The sequence below is a fragment of the Gadus macrocephalus genome, chromosome 15 (assembly GCF_031168955.1).
Source record: "Gadus macrocephalus chromosome 15, ASM3116895v1".
In the NCBI taxonomy this organism is placed as follows: domain Eukaryota; kingdom Metazoa; phylum Chordata; class Actinopteri; order Gadiformes; family Gadidae; genus Gadus; species Gadus macrocephalus.
In genome coordinates, this window is record NC_082396.1 from 4,262,808 (window position 1) to 4,283,087 (window position 20,280).

Here is a 20,280-nt window from a genome sequence, read left to right on the forward strand (position 1 = left end):
GCCTTCTTAATTGTGAACCTCCTCAGTATAGGCATACATGTTGCTATTAAACCTTCTTTATGCATCTTAATCCAAAAAATAATTCACAATCGAAATACATTTAAATTTGTATTCATATTTTCTAACCAATGGTGCATCAGGAATCTACTGACGCCCCTCAATCATATGTGAACTGGTTCATTACACTTCCAAGAACCCTAAAATTAGCTACTTGCATATGGAAAATACTTTGAATCATAGGATTTTTTTTATAGAAGGAAACCCTGAAAACAATAGAATTGCTCTCATGTTTCAAGAAAGAAACAACTAATTAAACCCAAACCTGTGGTTTGGAATGGTAAGAAATAAAAACAAAAATATAATATGAAATACAGCCGTATAGTTTCCCTTATAGCTCAATTAAAGAAGCCAACATATGTAGTGTAGCCCTACGTGGTGGCATGTGTGATGTGGCGCACTCTCGTTGGTTTAGCATCAGGGAAGGTCAATGTGACAGTACACAGGAGAGGTCAATATTGACAAACCCCTTAAACGTGTACTGGTAACCTTTGCATGCGTATCTCTGTAGACTTTCCACCGACTACGACACATCCTTCCATGTTCCCAGATAGCTGATACAAGCAGTTTGTGGTTAAATACGTTCTATAGTTTGACCTTTTAATTCAATGCAGACACTTTTTTTAGGATTTGTTCCTGAGGGCTGCTAATGTAGTATGAATATGTTGGATTCAATGTGGTGGTGGATTCCCAAGAGCCTTTTGGTATTTCCTCCAAGCCTACAGTGTAGTAAACCAGATTGTCTCATTCCTGGAAACTTCACAAATTGATCTAACATTTGTCGGACTGAAGCATAAACATACATGATGTCACACGATGTACAGAACAAATAAATTGCGCTGTACTTGTGTTAGACGTTGCAGCGCCACCTTGTGGTGTGCAGTTAATGTACCATTCTACTTTCCAGATAAAATGAAATGTTACGACAACTTACTCATGCACGACAACTTAATTTGCTGTTCATCCCAGTGTAGTCACACTATGCACACCAACAAGCAAAGACAAAATACAGATTAGAGCAAATATGGGAAAAGTAGTATTTTATTTAAAGCCATAATTACAAATTTGAAAATGGCCTATATGAAAACTGTCTGCAAAGTCATCATCGCTGCTGGAATCCATTTAGAAATACATCATCAAAATTCATCCAAAACCCTTTGAACACATGGTGATTTGTAGATTGTTGCACACACACATTATATATATATATATATATATATATATATATATATATATATATATATATATATATATATATATATATATATATATATACATATACATATACATATACATATACATATACATATACATACACACACACACACACACACACACACACACACACACACACACACACACACACACACATTTTAATAATCACATTTTATCCAAATATATTGTTATGAAAAGAACTAACTCTTGCCCATACGATGAAACTTTTGTGGACTCTAGAAAAATAAAGACTTGTGTCAAAAAAGGATAAAAGCACATGATATATGTATAGGATATCATGGCAGAAATTAAGTGCATAAGTACTCACTCAAGAGCGAAGTTGCTGGTAAATGCAGATTAAACATAGGGAAATAAACCAACAAAATAAAGTTGGTTTGCTCTGAGGGATGTTTAGAGAAATATAAATGAAAACTAAAGAATAAGGGACTTCCTCATGGTTTGAGGGTTTCACAGACCTACTCACTACTTTCAACGAGTGTACATAGCAGTTGTCCTTGTTCTTATGCATATTGCTGCTGCACTGCAGTAAACCCCATCCACTAGCACAGAATGGGTTTAGACTGATCCTAGATGTGCAGTAGATCAGTCCAGCTCTTCCGGTAGTGTTGCATTATGTGGCCTGGGTGATGATGACTGGGAGGAATGCAAGGACAAACCCAAGTGTCTATTGCTGAGGCACAGTGCAGCTATTCTAGAACACAAGAGGATTGCTGGTTTTCTTCCAAATCTAGAGGAGAGAACTTCACTTGTGGTTGAGATAATCTGCCTCTTTGTACACCATCTCAAAGTTCATTTTTTTCCACCCAGCCACGCGTTTCCCTCCTGCCACACGTAGTACGTTCAGAAGTCAACCATGTGTGACACAGGTTGATTTAAAAAAGGCCTGAGCTCAGAAGGTAAAAAATAACAAAGTATGGCCGTGACTCAAAAATAAAACATCTTTATCTTTAAGCATTTTTTCTCTCATTCAAGGGTATTTCTGAAGGATGAGTCTCCAAACTACACTACTTTGCCCAAGTGTGTTCAAGGAGGGATAGGAAAGGGTTAGCATCTAGCGCCGTCGGTAGGCAAGAAATTATCAAAAAGCTAGGCAAAATGAACACCATTGTCATAAACAAGAATTTATATTATTAAAACAAACTGACCAAAACAACCCTCTCGACCCTAGACAAAGACATACCAATCTGGAAGACCACATAGAAAGAGCATAAGGAAGCCCATATAGGAAGACCATAAAGGAAGATATGAATACCATAAGGAAGACCATAGGGACATGGCAAAACCATAAGGAGGACCATCAGCAAACCATATAGGCAATCACACAAATTGTGAATTCCATGGACTGTGCCAGGAATAGGATTAGGGAACATTATATGTAAACATGGAGACATACTGCGAACAAGACATTTGTGCATCGGTGCAGGTTTACGTACTGCATCCAGCATCCAACCCCTAGGGGGGGGGGGGGGTCAGGCGCAAGAAAATAACCTAGGGATGTCATGATTCCCTTCTCCTAGTCCTTGTGTGTGGTGAGACGGGAATGCCGGCTCACTAGTGGGTCTTCATCAGGTCGATACATCCCTGCAACAGAGCCACGTTGTTCTGTGGACGAAGGGGGGATAAAAGCTATGTAATACTGTACTCTTTATTTTATGGTCCTTTACAATTGGAACAAATCTCCATTTCCATTTACCATCTCATGGAAAGTGTCGGCTTGTGACCACATTTAATGCTAATTTCATAATTGCATAAGCATTATCAAATAGGCATCTGTGTATCATTGTTAGCATTACCTTTGCGTGCTTAATCTCAAGCTCAGCCATCTCGATGAGGTTCTTCCTGAAGGCCACAACACGCCTGCCTTTAAAACTGGTGAGCTCTGTAACCACAAGTCAGCGAGTGAGACACGTACATGCAACCCACAACACAACACACACACACACACACACACACACACACACACACACACACACACACACACACACACACACACACACACACACACACACACACACACACACACACACACACACACACACACACACACCTCTCTTGCCAGACTCTGAGAGCTTGTCAAACTTCTGCAGGCATAGCTGCTGCTGCTCCTCAGCCAGGGGTATATCTCTACTCTTTAACCTGGCTTTATCCAAAGCCTTGTTGGAGTTCTCATAGTCCGCCAGGGCCCGTGCGCGCCTGTACAAAAGGTCCTGAAGGGCACGCAGATTAACCTGATTAATGTACTCATCGGTATGGACAAGTCACACTTCATCATTGCTATGCATGCACCAAACATGAAACTTAGCTTGAAGCTCATCATGAATTCATTGTGATTCGAAGACGCTCTCCTTAGGGAAAGCCAGACTGGCTGAAACGTGTCTCACCTTGGCGGCCTGGATGTCCCTCATGTAGTACCGGAGGAGCTCTGTGAGCTTCAGCTCCTGGTCTGAGGCCACCCGACCCTCCACTTTCTGCGGAAGACGACACCACAAAGGGCCCGTGTTAAATGGAGGATCTCTGAATGGGCTGTAGCCCATAAAGCTGAAAGGTCCCATTTTGACCGCAGCCATGAATTATCATTGTTTGGTAGCCGTGTTCTTTTTCATTTTTTACCCTCAGCTTCTCAAAAAGGTCTGCCAACTTCTCAAAGTGTCTGCGGAAAACATAAAAAAAAAAGGTTTAATTAGCGCTTGTTAAAAGTGACATGAAAAACCCATACATAGCTTCAAGTCAAACAAGTCAAAACATTATGTAATCAAAAGTTGCCATCAAAAAGCCCAAAATCTCTTCCGGTAGGCTCTTTTCAGAAACTGGATGGCTTTCATTCCGTATATACAAGAGTTTCATTTGACTAAAGGTTACCAAGACGTCGGAGGGGAGATTGAGGCGATAATACGATCACATCTGTTCTGTGTTTGCTCATGCCAGAAGATCTCTTTTCCTTAAGCAGTTTGAAGTGTATGGCAGTTTCATGCAAGTCTAACATTTAACAATACAATGTATTTGATGATGATCACTTAAACATAAGTCATCTCCTTTGATCATTATTAATGATGGTCAACCATTGAGAAAGATGATTACGAAAATATCTTAACTATAGTAGCGTAGTCTCGGCTACAGAGTGGTGAGTCAACAGTGTCTGACTGATGGTTGTGCTTTGCCCAAATAGCTGCCTCAAACCAGAGCCAAACAAAATGGTATCTGTACATGAGCTACACAAAAGTAATGAGGCAGCTTCTCATTTCAAATGGAGAGCATTGGAAGGCTGTGACTAACTACATGTTCTAAATAGACAAAAACATATTTCTGCAGCACAGTGATAGGTCAAAGACACAAGAGTATTTCGCTCTTAGGCCAGCTATTTAACGGAAGAAGTGTTTTCCATTAACACGCGTTTGTAAGGTAGTAGAGCAAAGGCCATCTGGAGGGCGTGGCCGTGCTAGTAAAATAGTTATATCATGGAGGACAGGGCTGTGTTCCACATAGATATTATTTCCTACATGGTAACCAAGCCATTCTCATTTCAAAACATCTCAGACCCTGCTCTGTCAACCAGACACCAGGAGGAGTGCTAGACCAGGGCCAGGTCTGCATTCATTCAGTCAAGAGCATTGCTGACCACTTCAAGCACTCCCTTGCACTAGTCACTTCACCGTTTGCCTTTTTACTTGAGTGAAAACTTGGCTTAGTTTTCCCAGGACAAGTTCCCATCCAGCCACCCAAGACTTTCAGATAAACATATAACTATTTAGATATGCGCAAGCTGGTCTGATGTGCAATATTTCCCAAGAACCATCTGTAAAAATGAGCGAGCTGCACAAAGAAAACTTCTACAATCGTTTTGTGTTGGCATGACAACGACGCATTGAAGCCGCCACACACAACAGTATGCATCACTTACTTCTTAATGGCTGTGCTATCGTCAGCAGATATGCTGCTAAGGGTGGCCGAGATGTGAATGTAATCATCAGCCACATCTAGTGGGAGAAGAAAATAAAATCATTCCAATGAAACGTGTTCCGCACTTGGGTAAACAAAAAAATGAACTCAAAAAGGCAGAACTCCTTCAATACTTTTGTGCGAGCGAGTCATTTTCTCTGCTTTGATAGTGGAGTCTTTAATCTTGCTATAATAATCCAGCAAGAACGTCTTCTCCTGCTCAAAGAAATCATCCACTTCCTGCAAAAAGAAAACTCCAAACAAAAGAAAATAAATTAAGAAAAAAAGGGATACTGTGAAAATGAGAAATGCCAGCAGGCAGTGATGCTGGAGCGTGCTCGTGGCTCCGCGGGCCCACCTTTATCCCGGAGATGATGACCTCATCCGCAGTCTTCACCATGTTCTTGAAAAAACCTCCAAACATTTCCTTGGCATTCTTCCTTCGCACAGTCAGCTATACCGAAAAAACAGGAATTTTTATCATCATGATGTTGAATCTAAACAAAATCCTTCTATCACGTCTGGATCATTGCACGTATCACTAGTATCCGTGGATACGTCACATTGTATATTTTCCCACACACAACATGTATGACATTGGCAGTGCTGTTGTGTGTAATGCGGTTGCAAGCACTGAAAGCGCTGTTCCAAGCTGGCATGTGTAGACCTTGACACTGAATCGAACCAGAAAAGGCGTTAATGCTGATCTCAGCAGGATGTAGGCCATGTATCACATGTCTTCTCCATTTCCCTGCTTCCTCTCCCTCTCAACGAACAGCGACAGCATGATTACACACTCACGTCCTGGTCGTATTCCAAGAAAATGTGGAAGTTGCGATCCTTGCTCAGAATAGGGTGAGACGACAGTCTTTGTAGGAAGACTTCGTGGACCTGGACAGTCTTTTTGAACACGGCTAGATATTCACTGAAAGAATGGGAAATTAAACAGGGGACAGTCAATATCAAACAAATATGAACTCGATAGTGAGCCACTGACATGAGGTGACCACGAGAAGAACTCACGCCTCCAGTTCCTGCTTCATCTTGGTGTACTCCTCCTTCGTCATCGTGGCTTCACCTTCCCCTAATTTGTGCATTTTCTCTCTGGGGCTCTCAAAGTCAGGTTTGGGTGGGGCGGGGGGGATCTGATGAGGTGAGATTAAAAAAGAAAAGAAAAGGAAATTACAAAATTGGACAATAGAAAAAAAAAATAAGAGACATTTCCATCATGTCCACGATATGTTAACGTGTGTCTAGGTGGGTTTGATTGAGACTCACGATGAGCCCAGCATATTCTTCTGTCTCCACCAAAGTGTCATGGAGCCAGATGAAGTCCTCATGTTGTCTGGGTACTGAAAAATCGGGCTTCTGGAAAGAGCTTAACGTCGTCTGGGAAGAGAGAGTTGCTTTTCGTTCAATGACATCTCTCGCACATAACGTAAAGGTAAAGACATGTAGAAATGGTGTTTGTTTGGGGCAAAGTTTTACCTTAGTATGGACGGTAAACTTGACTTTGTCCCTTTCGCAAAGAGCATCAGGAATGTCAATAATAAGAGCGGTGTCATTGTTGAGGTCCACTGACACAGATCGTGTCTAAGAGGATAGGAAAAAAATAGAGAAACGGTTATTTTCAATGGTAGCAAACTGTTCCATATCCATATATAATTTAGGTATATATCATCATCAAATATACAGTTAAATACTGGTTCATATTATTCTGGGGTTGTTAGATTGTGTACATTACCATTTAGGCATACTTTAAACAATGCAAATCACTGGTATTTTGTTCTTATCCACAAGAAGAAGTGACATGTTGGCAAAGCTTGGAAAAGCTTGGAAAGGTTGGTGGATAAAACAGTAACAAGGTTGTTGTTATTGTTGTGGATTTCAATTCATAATCGATTTTGCTTGCTTTTGAACTGTTAAATGCAAGTTGAACTAGTGAAAGTGTGATAGTGAAGTAGACTACAAAAAAAGGAAGTCGATTAAGAAGGTGTTCAATTATACACACGCAAAACTGCACGTTTCACTCCCATGCCAATTCTCCTCACTTCCTCTCCATCTGATTCTTCCCATTTCAAGCAAAACACATCTTAGTCTAGACATAGTTATATACACAAAGTATTCGTGTCATTTAAATGCAACAGGCCAAACCCGAGGAACTGAAGTGCGGAGACGGTTTGAATTGGCATCCCGTTTTGTATGCAGTCGGTTGAATCATACAGAAAAGTACAATGCAGTGTACATTTAGCTATAGGGCATGAAACTTAGTGTTCAGAAACATTGTAGCAACGTTATTTTACAATACTCTTTTTACTATTTGTTATTAACATCTTCACTCCAGCTTTAAGGGGCTGTCAGCCCACCAGTGAACACACAGGATATGCAGTGTTTGATTCTTCCAATGGCAATCCTGTGTAGTTTAATTAACACTAGTTTTAAGATTGTCTGGGTCACTTTCGGTATCTCTACATAAAACGTGTCCATGCTAGTCAGCTGCTAACCAGCAAAACTTTGCGGCCGAAGAAGACTCTCGTCTATTGACTGTCTAACGTTACTCCAAATCAGTCAACTGCAGAAGTATTGCAACAACTAAAAAACACACACAACCACAAGCGATGCCTTTGCAAAAATATTAACAAAGAGTCACCAAACTGAAGTGATAGATCGACGTTTGTATCTGCTAGCGTCCACTAGCCAGACACATATCCCTCTGCTAGGGATCGTACCCGTGTCAGACAGAGACGAACCTTTGTGGGTTAACGTTACCTTCTCTTTGTCGCTCTCCCCCAGGGCAGTGGTCATGATGAAGGAGCTCACGGTCTGAGGCACCGACAACGACTCTGTGGTTCCAAGTGGGGAGGAATAAGTCTGGAGTACAAAACAATAACGGACTAGGAGATTATTTAGCTAGAAAGGCAGGCAGTTTGCTAGCTAGCTGACAGGCTGTCAGATGTTTTTTTTCTGATGACAGCGTAAATCCCGCCCAAGAATAATATCTGCCAAGAGGAAACTGTTATTGGTTTAGAGACCGGAGACGCCGCGTTGGCCTTGGATCGCACGTCAACGTCGCCGCCATATTGGAGAGGTAAAGACTGGCCTGTAAACAAATACAAGTGATCAGAGGAGCCGCGCTTTTTGTAAGTTAAGGAAATATACCGTTTACATCTCTCATCCACTAGAGTGAGTTATTTTATCTACTTAAATAGGATTTATGATCTACGCGGGGTTAAAAATATATATAAAGCTAAAATAATATATTTTATATATAATATGTAAATAATATGATTTATTATGAACATCCAAACGATTGATTGAAAATGGTTGAGAAATGTCAACGTTATAGTGCTTTCTATCCAGAAGAACTGCTTGCTTTAATTTGTTTGCAGACCAATCTTGACCTCTAAAATATGGCGGCGACGTTGACGTACTGCAGCAACCCATGGCAGCAACGGGTCGAGGAAGTCAATGCGCCGTCTATGCATATTTGTTCAATGGTTTACACAGTTTGACTCACACCCCTTTAAGTATGTGTGTCGCGGGGCGCTATGTGCATACTAATTAAATATATATAATGCCTTTGAACATTATAATATATTTTACAGACAGTTCTTGGCTTATGTTGAGATATATTTGATTGATCATTGTCGTTGTGCTTTGTCGGTAAAGCATACACTAAACACCCACACGAGAGTATTTAAATGTAACAGGGCGATTTGCATTATGGGTAAATAAATAAATGTAGTTTTATCTCGACGCGTCCACTGCTGTCTTTCTATGCTCGCATGTCAATGTAATAACTACATTACCCAGCTCTTAAATGACAACAATTTAAAACGCGCGTCGTTTAGGAAATGTATTGGTATCGTGGAGACCTGTCTCCACTACAAAATGTTACTTGTCCAACAGTTCCGTTCCAGCTATAAGTGTGAATTTTAGACTCAAACCGCAGAAATGTACGGTTACCAATTGCTGCGATTTGGTAAGCATTTGACCTCTACTGGGTTCGCGTCTAGACGAATCCCTCAATGTGTTTACCATTCTCAGAACTTCTCCACTTTGAATTTCAGCTTGTCTCCCAAAAGAAATAGCCCGTACAGCTCAGTGGACAGTGAGCGATATTCTTCCCTTATAAAGTCTGTTGTCAAATCAAGGGTGAGTTCCCAAACCCCAGAGTCACTTGACGTTGAAAATGATCACATATACGGACCCGTTGTCAAGTCGCAAACACAAGTTCAGAAACATGAGTCCAGAGAGCCTAAAGTGATTTGGCCATTGATAAACTGTGAGAGAGCTGATACTTTTGAGGGGGACGTTGGACCTCTAACCCGGATCCCACTGGAGCGGGGTCCAAGACGGTCTCTGGTCCCAAGTGTTACCCGCATTCTCCAGAGGACACTATCACCCGAGCAATTGTTCTATTTGGAGAGATGGAAGAAGAGGATGATTGCAGACCTGGGAGAGGAAGGGTTTAAAGAATATAGTGAATGTAAGTGTATTTCCAGGAGGCTTACTTCACCAAAATATAGTTTTTAATTGTATAGGATCCCATACATTTGTTAACTTGACGATTTAAAAAACCAAATTTCTTTGTACTGCCTCTCTTTTTTAAGGTTTGTTTAGAAATGGCCACCTTTTCCATAATGCTGTGGAGGATATTCTAACTGCAGAAAAGAAGGACACAGACCCTTCAGATGCATTTGGATCTCCGGAAGTGGAAGGATTTGTTGATAGCATCTCTCATATACTAGAAGACGTCAGCGGAGTGAGGGCAATCGAAAGCACTGTACAGCATGGGTCCCTGAACTATCTGGGCATTGTGGATTGTGTGGCACGCTACAGGTAGACCTACATTTTATATTTCAATGACTCCTGAAAATAATTGTATATGCCATAATGCATGCAGACCTGTTTCCTATTTTTTCTGTTGAATCTTTAGGGGCGTACTGTGTGTGATTGAATGGAAGACATCGGAGAGACCAAAGCCATATCTCAGCAACACGTATGATAACCCTCTTCAGGTGGCAGCGTATGCTGGGGCTTTGAATAACGATGACAACTATAATTACCAGGTATTTGCTTTTCAGTAATGTGTCAAAATAAATAAATAAAAATGCTAAAATATGTTCATTTCCTAAACTGGCCATGTTGTCTTTCTCCTAAAACAGGTTGAAAATGGACTCATTGTTGTGGCCTACAAGGATGGCTCACCTGCACATGTTCATCAGCTGGGCTCGGAACTGCTTTTGGAATTCTGGCAAAAGTGGTTGCTTCGCTTGGAGGACTTTGTAGAGCAGAAATGAGTGAGGTCAACATTTTAGATTGGACTTGTCTGACAACATGGCTGAGAGATGAAGTTGTCTTTTATTCAAGAGTATATATTTTTATACAAATTCGTCAATATTAAAAGTTAATAAAATCCAATATTTTCAATGTCTGAGGTCTTTACTGCTGACTTCATTTCAAAACTGGAATATTTCTATGTCAATTTCATGTCAGTGAATGCCATTTTATTTATAGTGTACAAGGAGCATTGTCAATCCCTGACATGGAGTTAAAAAGTGGAGTGTGTCTTCCCCTCCAGATCCTCTTGATGGCTTCAAGTTCAACTACTGATTTAATCAACATTTTACTTCCAACTTAATATACGTAGGTCTGCTGTTAAGGAGCGGTCTCTTGAGGATCCGACAATGTATGATGAATTTCAGATGATCAGTGGTTAACAGATACCACAGTCAAACAGAACAATGTACAGCGTGGTGGATTCCAGAGCTGGTTGGAAATTTACAGCAGCCTTTACAATCTGACCTTGATTAAGGCTTGTGAAATGTGAACCGCTTGATGGCCGTTTCAGAAACCCAACGTAATCTTGACATGATATGATTGAGGTGATTGAAGTAGAGCAATGCTTAAATACAAAAAAAAAAGTTGTATCCTCAGAAGTTGCATTCCCACCAGGCAGCCCTGTATGACGGATCTTCAACAAAGCCCAGGTTCTTGAAGAGCTTGTAGGACACTGCGTTCTCCTCCTCCACAAAGCAGTAAAGAGGAAAGCCCTGGGCATGGAGTTTCCGGGCCATGCAGCTCACCAGGGCTTTGGCGTAGCCCTTTCCTCTGTGTGCTGGTAGCGTGTGAAGCATGCCCATGGCACAGTAATCATACAGTAGAATCCAGGAAACGGGTTGTCCATGGTCATCGACGATGCAACATGAGGGAGAGTTGCCAATCATCTTTTTAATGCGCCTTATTCCATTCTCATCCCCTCCGAATTTCCAAGTTGTGTTGACTAACTCAACATGGGAGTCGTTCAAAGAGGAGATCCTAAAGTGATCCTCACTGTCAAATTTTGAAGAAGAGCATGAAAACGTTATCCATACAATAACTTTATTATTTTTGTCCACTATTTTGGTGACTTATTCATCAGAAAAATATACTGCTAGTTCTAAACTGAAGTGGCGTGACTTTTCTCCCAATGGTTTTGGTACAGATAAACAAAGCCTACCTGTGTTCTGTTGAGAGCAGGGAATCCAAATCGATCAAATGTAATAGATGCACACGCGTTAGGCCCCGGAAGCTGCTGGCTCTTTGAGAGGATATTTCTTTGAACAATTGATTGTAGGACACATCTATTCCTGTAGGAGAAATAAAGCTTTAATTTAGACCAAAGAAAAGTTGAAAGAAATATCTATCTATAGACATTTTGTAATTGTCTCACCTGCAAGCATGCAATAGCCACTCCAGTCAATGATCTCATCTTCTTTTAACATATTCGATAGAATCTGCTCATCATTGCAGAACAATGAAACCCATTTCGTGTTCTCTGGAACATTCTTGTTCTAGAAATGAGAAACCCAGTAAACAGTAGGCCTATGCATATAATAAAAGTGTTGACTGACATTGATCACTACGACTAGGTGGAAAATAACCACTAAAACCACTCCAGTGGAACGGCCTTCTTGGTTCTTATCCACTTTCTTTAGCTGTGTTGGAGACGCTGTTAGTCCAATAGATGTCACATATCGTCTATTATGCTTTATTATCAAATCAACTTTTTATTCAATGCAATGCAAATGTACCTCGGTTTGGGGACGGCAGACTATAAGGTTAAACTCTGGCCAGGCGTCCACACAGATCTCCACAGTATGCCTACTCCCTTGGGTTCTGTTCAGAGCGAACAGATGTCCACATACCTAACATAAACCCAGAACAGAATCTCTTTGAAATTCCAACATGGCATTTCAAGTTCTGCCATTTCAAAATCACGATTTAAAATGAGAAAAACCAGCGTTCACTGATTCAGATACAACAATTCAAGTTGCAGATATTAGTAATGCAGTGTAAATTAGCCTACTCATATTGAAGTAGGCTACCTGGGCGAAATACGGACCACAAAATTTAAAGCTGAAGCCAAGGACATGCCTGAGCGATCGAGACTGATTGAGTTTTCTCTGATCACGTCTCACAGGTCAATCATTAATAGACCAGAAGTCGATTGGATTTCGTTCAGTCTCGATTGCTTAGGCCTGTGTTTGGAATGCCCTGATGCTGCAGTTCTAAGTTTTTATTGCTTGGATTTCCTGGTCCGTATTTAAAAAAACTTGAATACGAGTACTGAATATCGTATTTCGAATATCTGCAACTTAGAATGTCGTTACTGAATTGGTGAACGTTGACATTCTTTTATTTGGAATCGAGTTTTTGAAATGGTGGACCTTGAAATAGCATGTTTGAATTTCAAGAGGAGAACTCAAAATTATTACATTCAGATGACCTTGTTTTCAATAGTTCCATGCTATGAATTCAATGGTGTTCACATTTCCAAAAAACTAAATTCAATGACTTTTCGTACTATTCAAAATATTATGGCAGTGATTTGCTTCCATAAATCAACAGACCCAACACATTCGCGGAAGCAGCATACTTGACATAATATACAGCAAAACATGTATATACATATTGATCATAACTGAATGCATGTAGATTACCTTTAAACTTTTTGGTATATGCTTCTGAAGTTGTCGTTCGGCGATCCGTATTTCATGGTTGTTTAGAATCTTCATTTTAGTTACACTGTGGATACTTTTCCCATAACGCAACAATTTTTGTCATTTAACACACACACACACACACACACACACACACACACACACACACGCGCGCACACATGGACTTTATCACATTGCTGTGTTCTGGCAATACCCTCTGCTGGGGGATCGTTTTACTAAACATTTTTACACCCTTTGAAATTGTATAATATAATATATCTAACAACACAGAAAAGCTATAAGAGCTAACAAGAAGTGCTCAAATAAGTTCAATTTGATAAACCGGCCAAATTGTCTTTCTCCTCAAGCAGATTAACAATGGAATTAGTGGCCTGTTGTGACCTACAGCCAGGTATACCGTATGGCTCAGGACACGTTCATCACCTGGGCTCAAAACAGCTTTTGAAATTCTGGTGAAAGTGTTTGTTGAGCCTAGAGAACTTTGGAGAGCAGGAATGAGTGAGGTCAACATTTTAGATTGGACATTCCTAACCAAATGGATATTTTTGGGTACAGGGAATTGAACATGATGAGATTACTACATGTAGTTGTATTTTATTCATGAGAAGATTTTTTTTATATAAAGGCCAATATTTTCATCAATATTAAACGTTTGTTTAACCAAATGTTTTCAATGCCTTTTTATTTTTATTATTTCAAATTTAAAACTGAAATATTTCATGCCAGTGAATGCCATTTTATTCAAGCTTTGGTATTTTATGTATACAAGAAGCAATGTCAATCTCTGACATGCCGTTATAAAGTGTGTCTTCCTCTACAGACCCTCTTGATGCCTGGATTCCAGAGTGTAATTCACATGGCCGTCGACCATGTGCCCTCGATAAATGCTATGCTTTGTCAAATGTAAACCCATTGATGGCTGTATCTGAAACCCAACTTAATCCATATATTAAATAATTGAAATGATTCAAAGCAATTCGAGAATACAAAAAAAAAGCACACAATTGAAATCCTCAGAAGTTGCAATCCCACCAGGCAGCCCTGTATGACGGATCTTCAACAAAGCCCAGGTTCGTGAAGAGCTTGTAGGACACTGCGTTCTCCTCCTCCACAAAGCAGTACACTGGAAAGCCCTGCGCATGGAGTTTCCGGGCCATGCAGCTCACCAAGGCTTTGGCGTAGCCCTTGCCCCTGTGTGCTGGTAGCGTGTGAAGCATGCCTTGCCCATGGTACAGAAATCATCCAGTATAATCCAGGAAACGGGTTGTCCATATTCATCGATGATGCAACATGAGGGAAAGTTGCCAATCATCTTTTTGATGTGTCTGCCTACATCCTCATGCCCTCCGAACTTCCAAGTTTTGTTGACCAACTCAACGTTGGAGTCGTTCAAAGAGGAAATCTTAAAGTGATCCTCACTGACAATATTTGAAGAACAGAAAACAACAATTACTATTTTGTCCACTTTTTTGGGTGACCAATTTAATCAGAAAAATATACAGCTAGTCAAGTCTTAACTGAAATGGAGTAGCTTTTCTATAAATTACATTGTTACATACAAAGCCTACCTGTGTTCTGTTCTGTCAAATGTAATACATGCGCATGGCATAGGCTCCTGAAGCTGCTGCCTCTTTGAGAGGATATGTCTTTCAACAGTGGAGAATAAGTGTTGTCTATTCCTGTAGGAGAAAGAAAGCCGAACATTGACATTGACTGTGACCTGAGTTGTTCTAAGATTGGATCTGGAATCTAAAGTCCAGAGATAGAAAAAGTGTACAAAGGGTAGATGCATTACTTAGGTTAACAGATTCAGCCTACATCTTTATTTACTATAAATAATAGTTGTTCTGGCTATTGAAAATAATTAACTTGTTTTAGTGGGAGCATCTATTAGATGTGGTAGCATATGTCAAAATATAACAATCTATTCTGTAATATACTGTTGTAAGCCTATTTAGTATGATTTGTATATTAAGCTACATGTTTATTGCTTTGACTTTATTTGTTTTCTTTATAACACATGTTTGTGTGTTGTTTTTACTTTCCTTCAGTTTAAAGCAATAGAAGTTGAAAGAAATATATATTTATCTATATATTTTTCAATTGTCTCACCTGCAAAACTGAGAGAAGCAGTCCAGTCAACGACGTCATGTTCCTTTAAAATAGTCGATAAAATCTGCTCATCCTTGCTGAAAAATAAAACCCGTTCCTTTGGATCTCTCTTGTTCTAGAAATGAGAAACCCAGTAAACAGTATATGCATTTAATATTAGTCTGTCAACTGCCCATGGTCTCTAACATGGACCATTGATTACTACCACTAGGAGAGGTCTTCGGAGTCACTACTGCGGACCACAAGCTTCAGCGAAGTTGGAAAATAACCAAGAAGGCCACTCAACTGGAGTAGTCTTAGTGGTTATTTTTCCACTTCGCTTATCCACTTTCTCTAGCTGTGAGACGCTGGAGGTCGAATAAATGTCACATCATAACATATTACGCTTTATTAATCAAATCACCTTTTTATTCAATGCAATGCAAATGAAGTCCACACACCTAACATAAGCCCAGAACAGAATCTACTATGGAAGCTAATCACTGTCAACATTTTTTTAATTCTAAAATAAATTGAATTTTGTATATCGAAATGTTAAAACAAGTTCTGCCATTTCAAAAATGTCTGTTTCAGATATTAGTGACACGGTGTTCATTGGATTACTTATATTGCAGCGCTCGGAATACGGACCAGAGAATTCATGCAACAAAATTGAAAGCTGAAGCAAAGGAAAGGCATAACAATCAAGACTGAATGAGTTTTCTCTGATCACATGGCAATAGATTGGATTTCGTTCAGTCTCGACTGCTTAGGCCTGCCTTTGGAATACCTTGATACTGCAGTTCCAGCTTTAATGGCTTGACTTTTCTGGTCCGTATTTTGACCACATGAATACGAGTAGGCTAATGAATATTTTATTTCGAATATCTTCATGTCAACATTCTTTTATAAAAAATCTTGTTTTTTAGATGGACCTTGAAGTAGCATGTTGAGCATGAAATACAAAGAGGTGAACTCAAAACGAATCAAATAACCTTATTTTCAAACTATAGGCCTACTAGTTCAATGTTATGAATTCCATGTTTACATTTCCATACATCAGCATCGCCTACTAGAGACTATATGGATGATATAAACATAATTATATGTATAGATGGATCATTATGTAACTGAATGCATTTAAATTACCTTTCAACTTTTTGGCATATGCTTTATTTTAGTAGTCGTTCGGCGATCCGTATTTCATGGTTGTTTAGAATCTTAGAATCATGTTACTTTCCCTGAGGAGATTGTTCTCATAAATTTTACGATCTAACACAGACACATGGACTTTATCACATTGCTGTGTTCTGGGAATGCCCTCGGCTGGGGGCTCTGCTACACATTTACGAAACCCATTTAAGTCAGTAGGCAGCTGGCTACGTCGACTGACCAATGACCATGGTCTCTGAAACGGATCGCTGGTTACCACCACTAGGGGGCGCTGAAGCGACGGTGGTCTTGAGTGGTCTGTGTAGCGCAGGTTTTCTTTCAACAGATATACAATAAACAACGTATGTGTATGATACTTTTTTCCTCCGTACGACCAATAACAATAAAATAAAATAATCTACGATTACTTGATCAGATACACTTAGTGTTAGTAGGCTACAGGTAATCAATAAAGGCCATCTAATTTAAATACATTTCCCGACATATATCAGGATAGTGAAACATGGATCCCGAGTCGATATATACAAACTCCTTATACGTAACATCTTTCCAGTCATGCTGGTTTCGAGGAAGAATATAACTTAAGTGCCAAATTCTATTGCAGATACCGAACAAGCTGCAACTCGTGTCGTCGTTATAGTTTACTACAGCCTTTAGTTAATTAAACAGCTATGCTTTGGTTTTCAATGTTGGGACATTTTTATGTGGAGAGTCCCAAAGACCAGAATACCTTCAACCTATCAAATAACTACATTAGCTAATCTTATATGTGGTAGGCCTAATATGCGGAAAAAAAGTATTTTGTTGCTTTCTGGAATGGAATTTACACCCAATTATTATTTTTGTTATGACACCGTGTACACACTTACGTTTATCATCTGCCTATAATGGCGACGCGGTTTGTTGAAGTCTGTCCAATCCTGTCAGATCGCTTATATTCGCATTACTCACATTTTCTCTTTAATCGGATATAATGCCGCGTTTCCACTGCAGGGTGCGGAACGGATCGGATCGCAAAGGGGCGGTAGGGAGGGGGCAGTATAGCCCAGCTCAGTTCCGAGGTCGCGTTTCCACTGCCGACAGTACCCTTGGTGGTAGGCCGGATGTCAATCGCCGCGGCAGCTACGTAAACATCGTAAACAACGTCTTCCTCCGCAAGAATGCAGACGAACGTCTCCACCTCCTTGTTCGCCCAAGCAAGCTTTTTACGCGACATGTTAATTGTAAAGAATAATACCTCGAGGCTACTGTTTGTTTGTTTTTATCCCCGCGTCACCCGGAAGTGACGATTCTGTCGACCAATCAACGGAGGGGGGGTGTAGCTAGAATTCCAGGGTACCCTTTCAGGCGTCTGGTCTCGTTTTGGGTACCGCAACGGAGGAGTCCCTAGAATGGGGTCGGAACGGGTACGGCAAAGTCCGGGTCACGCCCACTTTTGGCGGTGGAAACGCGATCCGACCCGCACCTTTGCGATCCGATCCGTTCCGCACCCTGCAGTGGAAATGCGCCATTATAATGCACTATGCTTACCTCGGTTTGGGTACGGCTGACGATGACGTTCAGCTCCGGCCAGGCGTCCACTGAGATCACCGTCGGAGGTCTACTCCCTTCGGTTCTGTTCAGAGCGAACAGAAATCCATATACCTAACATAACCCAGTAACCCGGGTTGGTCCGTAAAGAATAGGATCATCAGCAGCAGCAGCAGCAGCATACTTTAGGCTATGCACATTATATTAGACCGTGTAAAACTGAATGCGTGTGGATTACCTTTAAACTTTTTGGTATATGCTTTACCAGCAGTTGTGCGGCAATCCGTATTTCATGGTTGCTAAGAATCTTAATTTTAAGTCGACTGTGTAGACTATTCCCATAACGTGACAATCTTGTCAAATAAATGACACACCCTTCGCTGAGTCTTGGAAGTCGCATTGTTGGGTTGGGCAAAAAGAATGCACCCCGCACCCTGCAGCTACTTACCCCAATTATATTGAAATATTTTGAACAACACAGAAAAATATCTATATAAAAAAAAAAGTATGCAAAGATCTGCTAAAATCATTTTATTGTGTACGGGGCATAAGATTACAATCAAATTGTATTGCATAATTGAGAGGTTAACAATTCAATAGAGTTTAAGAACCATTTAGACACAAAGAGGATGTCATGGAAGCCTATTATTGCAAATAATTGTCAGTTGCAAATTGTGAACATATAGGCTACTGCAAGCAAAACCAAGAAGGTCCGTGAGGGCCATTAGACGGTGGGGCAGGTTTGGGAGGTCAGACTGACGGTGCCGCTCCAATGTTTGTACACCACAAATGTGCACTGGTATGGCTGTGGGACGGAGATAGGAGAGAAGACTGTCTCAGATTTGCACACGTACCATTCATAAGTAAAACGTCTAACTCTACGATGCAAACATTTCGATAAACCGCGTGATAAAACGTACGCATATGTCAATATCCATGACTGTAATACAAGAGGTTTCTTTACCTTAGCAGCCGCTTGGTCCCCGCGAACCGGGCAGTTTGATTCAACACCGGTCTTTCTGCAAGCAGTCTGGCCCATTTCCACGACAAACTTGTAGTTCACGCCACTCACCACCTGTGGAATTAATAAATAATAAACAGTTTGAGGAACCAAAGACCATGTAAGGCATTCCATTAGTGCAAGCCATGGGAACTGACATTATCCGACAGACATTTGTAATTCTAATATGAATGCTTGTGAAATAAATAACCATTGGGAGTGGGTAGTAGGACTATATGTGTGAATTGTAATGTGCATAACGGTTGTAACCATTGAATCTTTTTTTGAGTTGCACTTTGCAGAAGTAGGCCCTACTTGCACATTTCCCTTCTCTGCTTCTGCAATTATGCCTGCTGTGTATCGTTATAATATCGGTTCCTTTAGACACACATGAGTTTTCTCTATTCCTCATTAAAAACCCGATCTGTTGAATAATCATGATCCATCAATGTTTATACTTTCCTTGATCATCAAAAACTAACCAAGTCTGAATCAGGCCCTTTTCCTACGGGACACAATGCTGCTGGTTGGTCTGATGTTTACGTGTACGGCGATGACCATGGCCTATGATTACTAATGCCGCGTTTCCACTGCAGGGTGCGGAACGGATCGGATCGCAAAGGTGCGGTAGGGAGGGGGCGGTATAAGATAAGCTCCCACAGCTCACTACAGAGTAAACATGAACAACCACAGCCTAGATGTAGAAATCACAGACCTGTTTCTGGACCGAGATCACTCGGCCGACTTGGCGGAGGTACATGTCGTTGGTCCCCGCGTTGTGCCTCACCACAGCGTACCGCAGGGCGTCTTGAACCCCTGTATCTGTAACCGTCGCATCGGAATAGCCCCCCACCATCTTCAACGCCATCACGGCAACATCAGTGGCTACGGCAAAAACCGCAACGATCAATAATGTTTTCCAAATCATGGTCTTTGTTGGTGTATAGAAACGTCGACGCTGGTCAGAATGTTCCAAACAACACTGCGATGTGAATCTGCGATTGTATTATATAAACACACTGACGTCATTTCCGGGTGTCGTCCAACACAAAAGCGGCCAGCCTATCACCGCAATAAAGATGTGGGCGACTAGATATGTAAAGAGAATTAGGCTATAGATTTCTCAGGGTCTGAAATCAGACCCAACTACCATTGGTGGAAGATACTTCTGGATCAGTGTAAAAGTGAATGCGGAAATAACCACATGTATTTATTTAACTAAATAATGATGAGAATATCGGATTCGGTGTA

The 20,280-nt window shown here is 40.7% G+C and overlaps 5 protein-coding genes across 5 annotated transcripts; 1 reads left to right on the forward strand and 4 right to left on the reverse strand.

The window, feature by feature from the left end:
• Window positions 1–1,080: 1,080 nt before the first annotated feature.
• Window positions 1,081–8,289, reverse strand: snx5 (sorting nexin 5). Its single transcript, XM_060073369.1, has 13 exons — window positions 7,999–8,289; window positions 6,718–6,822; window positions 6,508–6,618; window positions 6,253–6,374; window positions 6,031–6,154; window positions 5,588–5,683; window positions 5,364–5,469; window positions 5,192–5,267; window positions 3,904–3,943; window positions 3,675–3,761; window positions 3,341–3,500; window positions 3,087–3,172; window positions 1,081–2,895 (listed from the first exon to the last, which is right to left on the reverse strand). The coding sequence occupies exons 1-13, from the start codon at window positions 8,032–8,034 to the stop codon at window positions 2,845–2,847; spliced, it is 1,200 nt and encodes a 399-aa protein (XP_059929352.1). The 5' UTR covers window positions 8,035–8,289; the 3' UTR covers window positions 1,081–2,844.
• Window positions 8,290–8,471: 182 nt separating this feature from the next.
• On the forward strand, window positions 8,472–10,655 carry mgme1 (mitochondrial genome maintenance exonuclease 1). The gene is made up of 4 exons (XM_060073371.1): window positions 8,472–9,718; window positions 9,843–10,071; window positions 10,169–10,301; window positions 10,398–10,655. Exons 1-4 carry the CDS (start codon window positions 9,184–9,186, stop codon window positions 10,530–10,532), a joined length of 1,032 nt encoding a protein of 343 aa, XP_059929354.1. The 5' UTR covers window positions 8,472–9,183; the 3' UTR covers window positions 10,533–10,655.
• On the reverse strand, window positions 10,575–13,379 carry LOC132473302 (glycine N-acyltransferase-like protein 3). The gene is made up of 5 exons (XM_060073377.1): window positions 13,215–13,379; window positions 12,306–12,419; window positions 11,945–12,065; window positions 11,732–11,861; window positions 10,575–11,565 (listed from the first exon to the last, which is right to left on the reverse strand). The coding sequence occupies exons 1-5, from the start codon at window positions 13,287–13,289 to the stop codon at window positions 11,166–11,168; spliced, it is 840 nt and encodes a 279-aa protein (XP_059929360.1). The 5' UTR covers window positions 13,290–13,379; the 3' UTR covers window positions 10,575–11,165.
• Window positions 13,380–13,452: 73 nt separating this feature from the next.
• Window positions 13,453–18,442, reverse strand: LOC132473298 (glycine N-acyltransferase-like protein 3). Its single transcript, XM_060073372.1, is given in 6 exon segments — window positions 13,453–14,455; window positions 14,458–14,653; window positions 14,804–14,984; window positions 15,348–15,462; window positions 18,030–18,143; window positions 18,268–18,442. Coding segments are annotated over 6 exon segments (975 nt in total). The 5' UTR covers window positions 18,430–18,442; the 3' UTR covers window positions 13,453–14,248.
• Window positions 18,443–18,545: 103 nt separating this feature from the next.
• Window positions 18,546–20,061, reverse strand: LOC132473308 (cystatin-like). The gene is made up of 3 exons (XM_060073382.1): window positions 19,745–20,061; window positions 18,994–19,104; window positions 18,546–18,834 (listed from the first exon to the last, which is right to left on the reverse strand). The coding sequence occupies exons 1-3, from the start codon at window positions 19,955–19,957 to the stop codon at window positions 18,754–18,756; spliced, it is 405 nt and encodes a 134-aa protein (XP_059929365.1). The 5' UTR covers window positions 19,958–20,061; the 3' UTR covers window positions 18,546–18,753.
• Window positions 20,062–20,280: the final 219 nt, after the last annotated feature.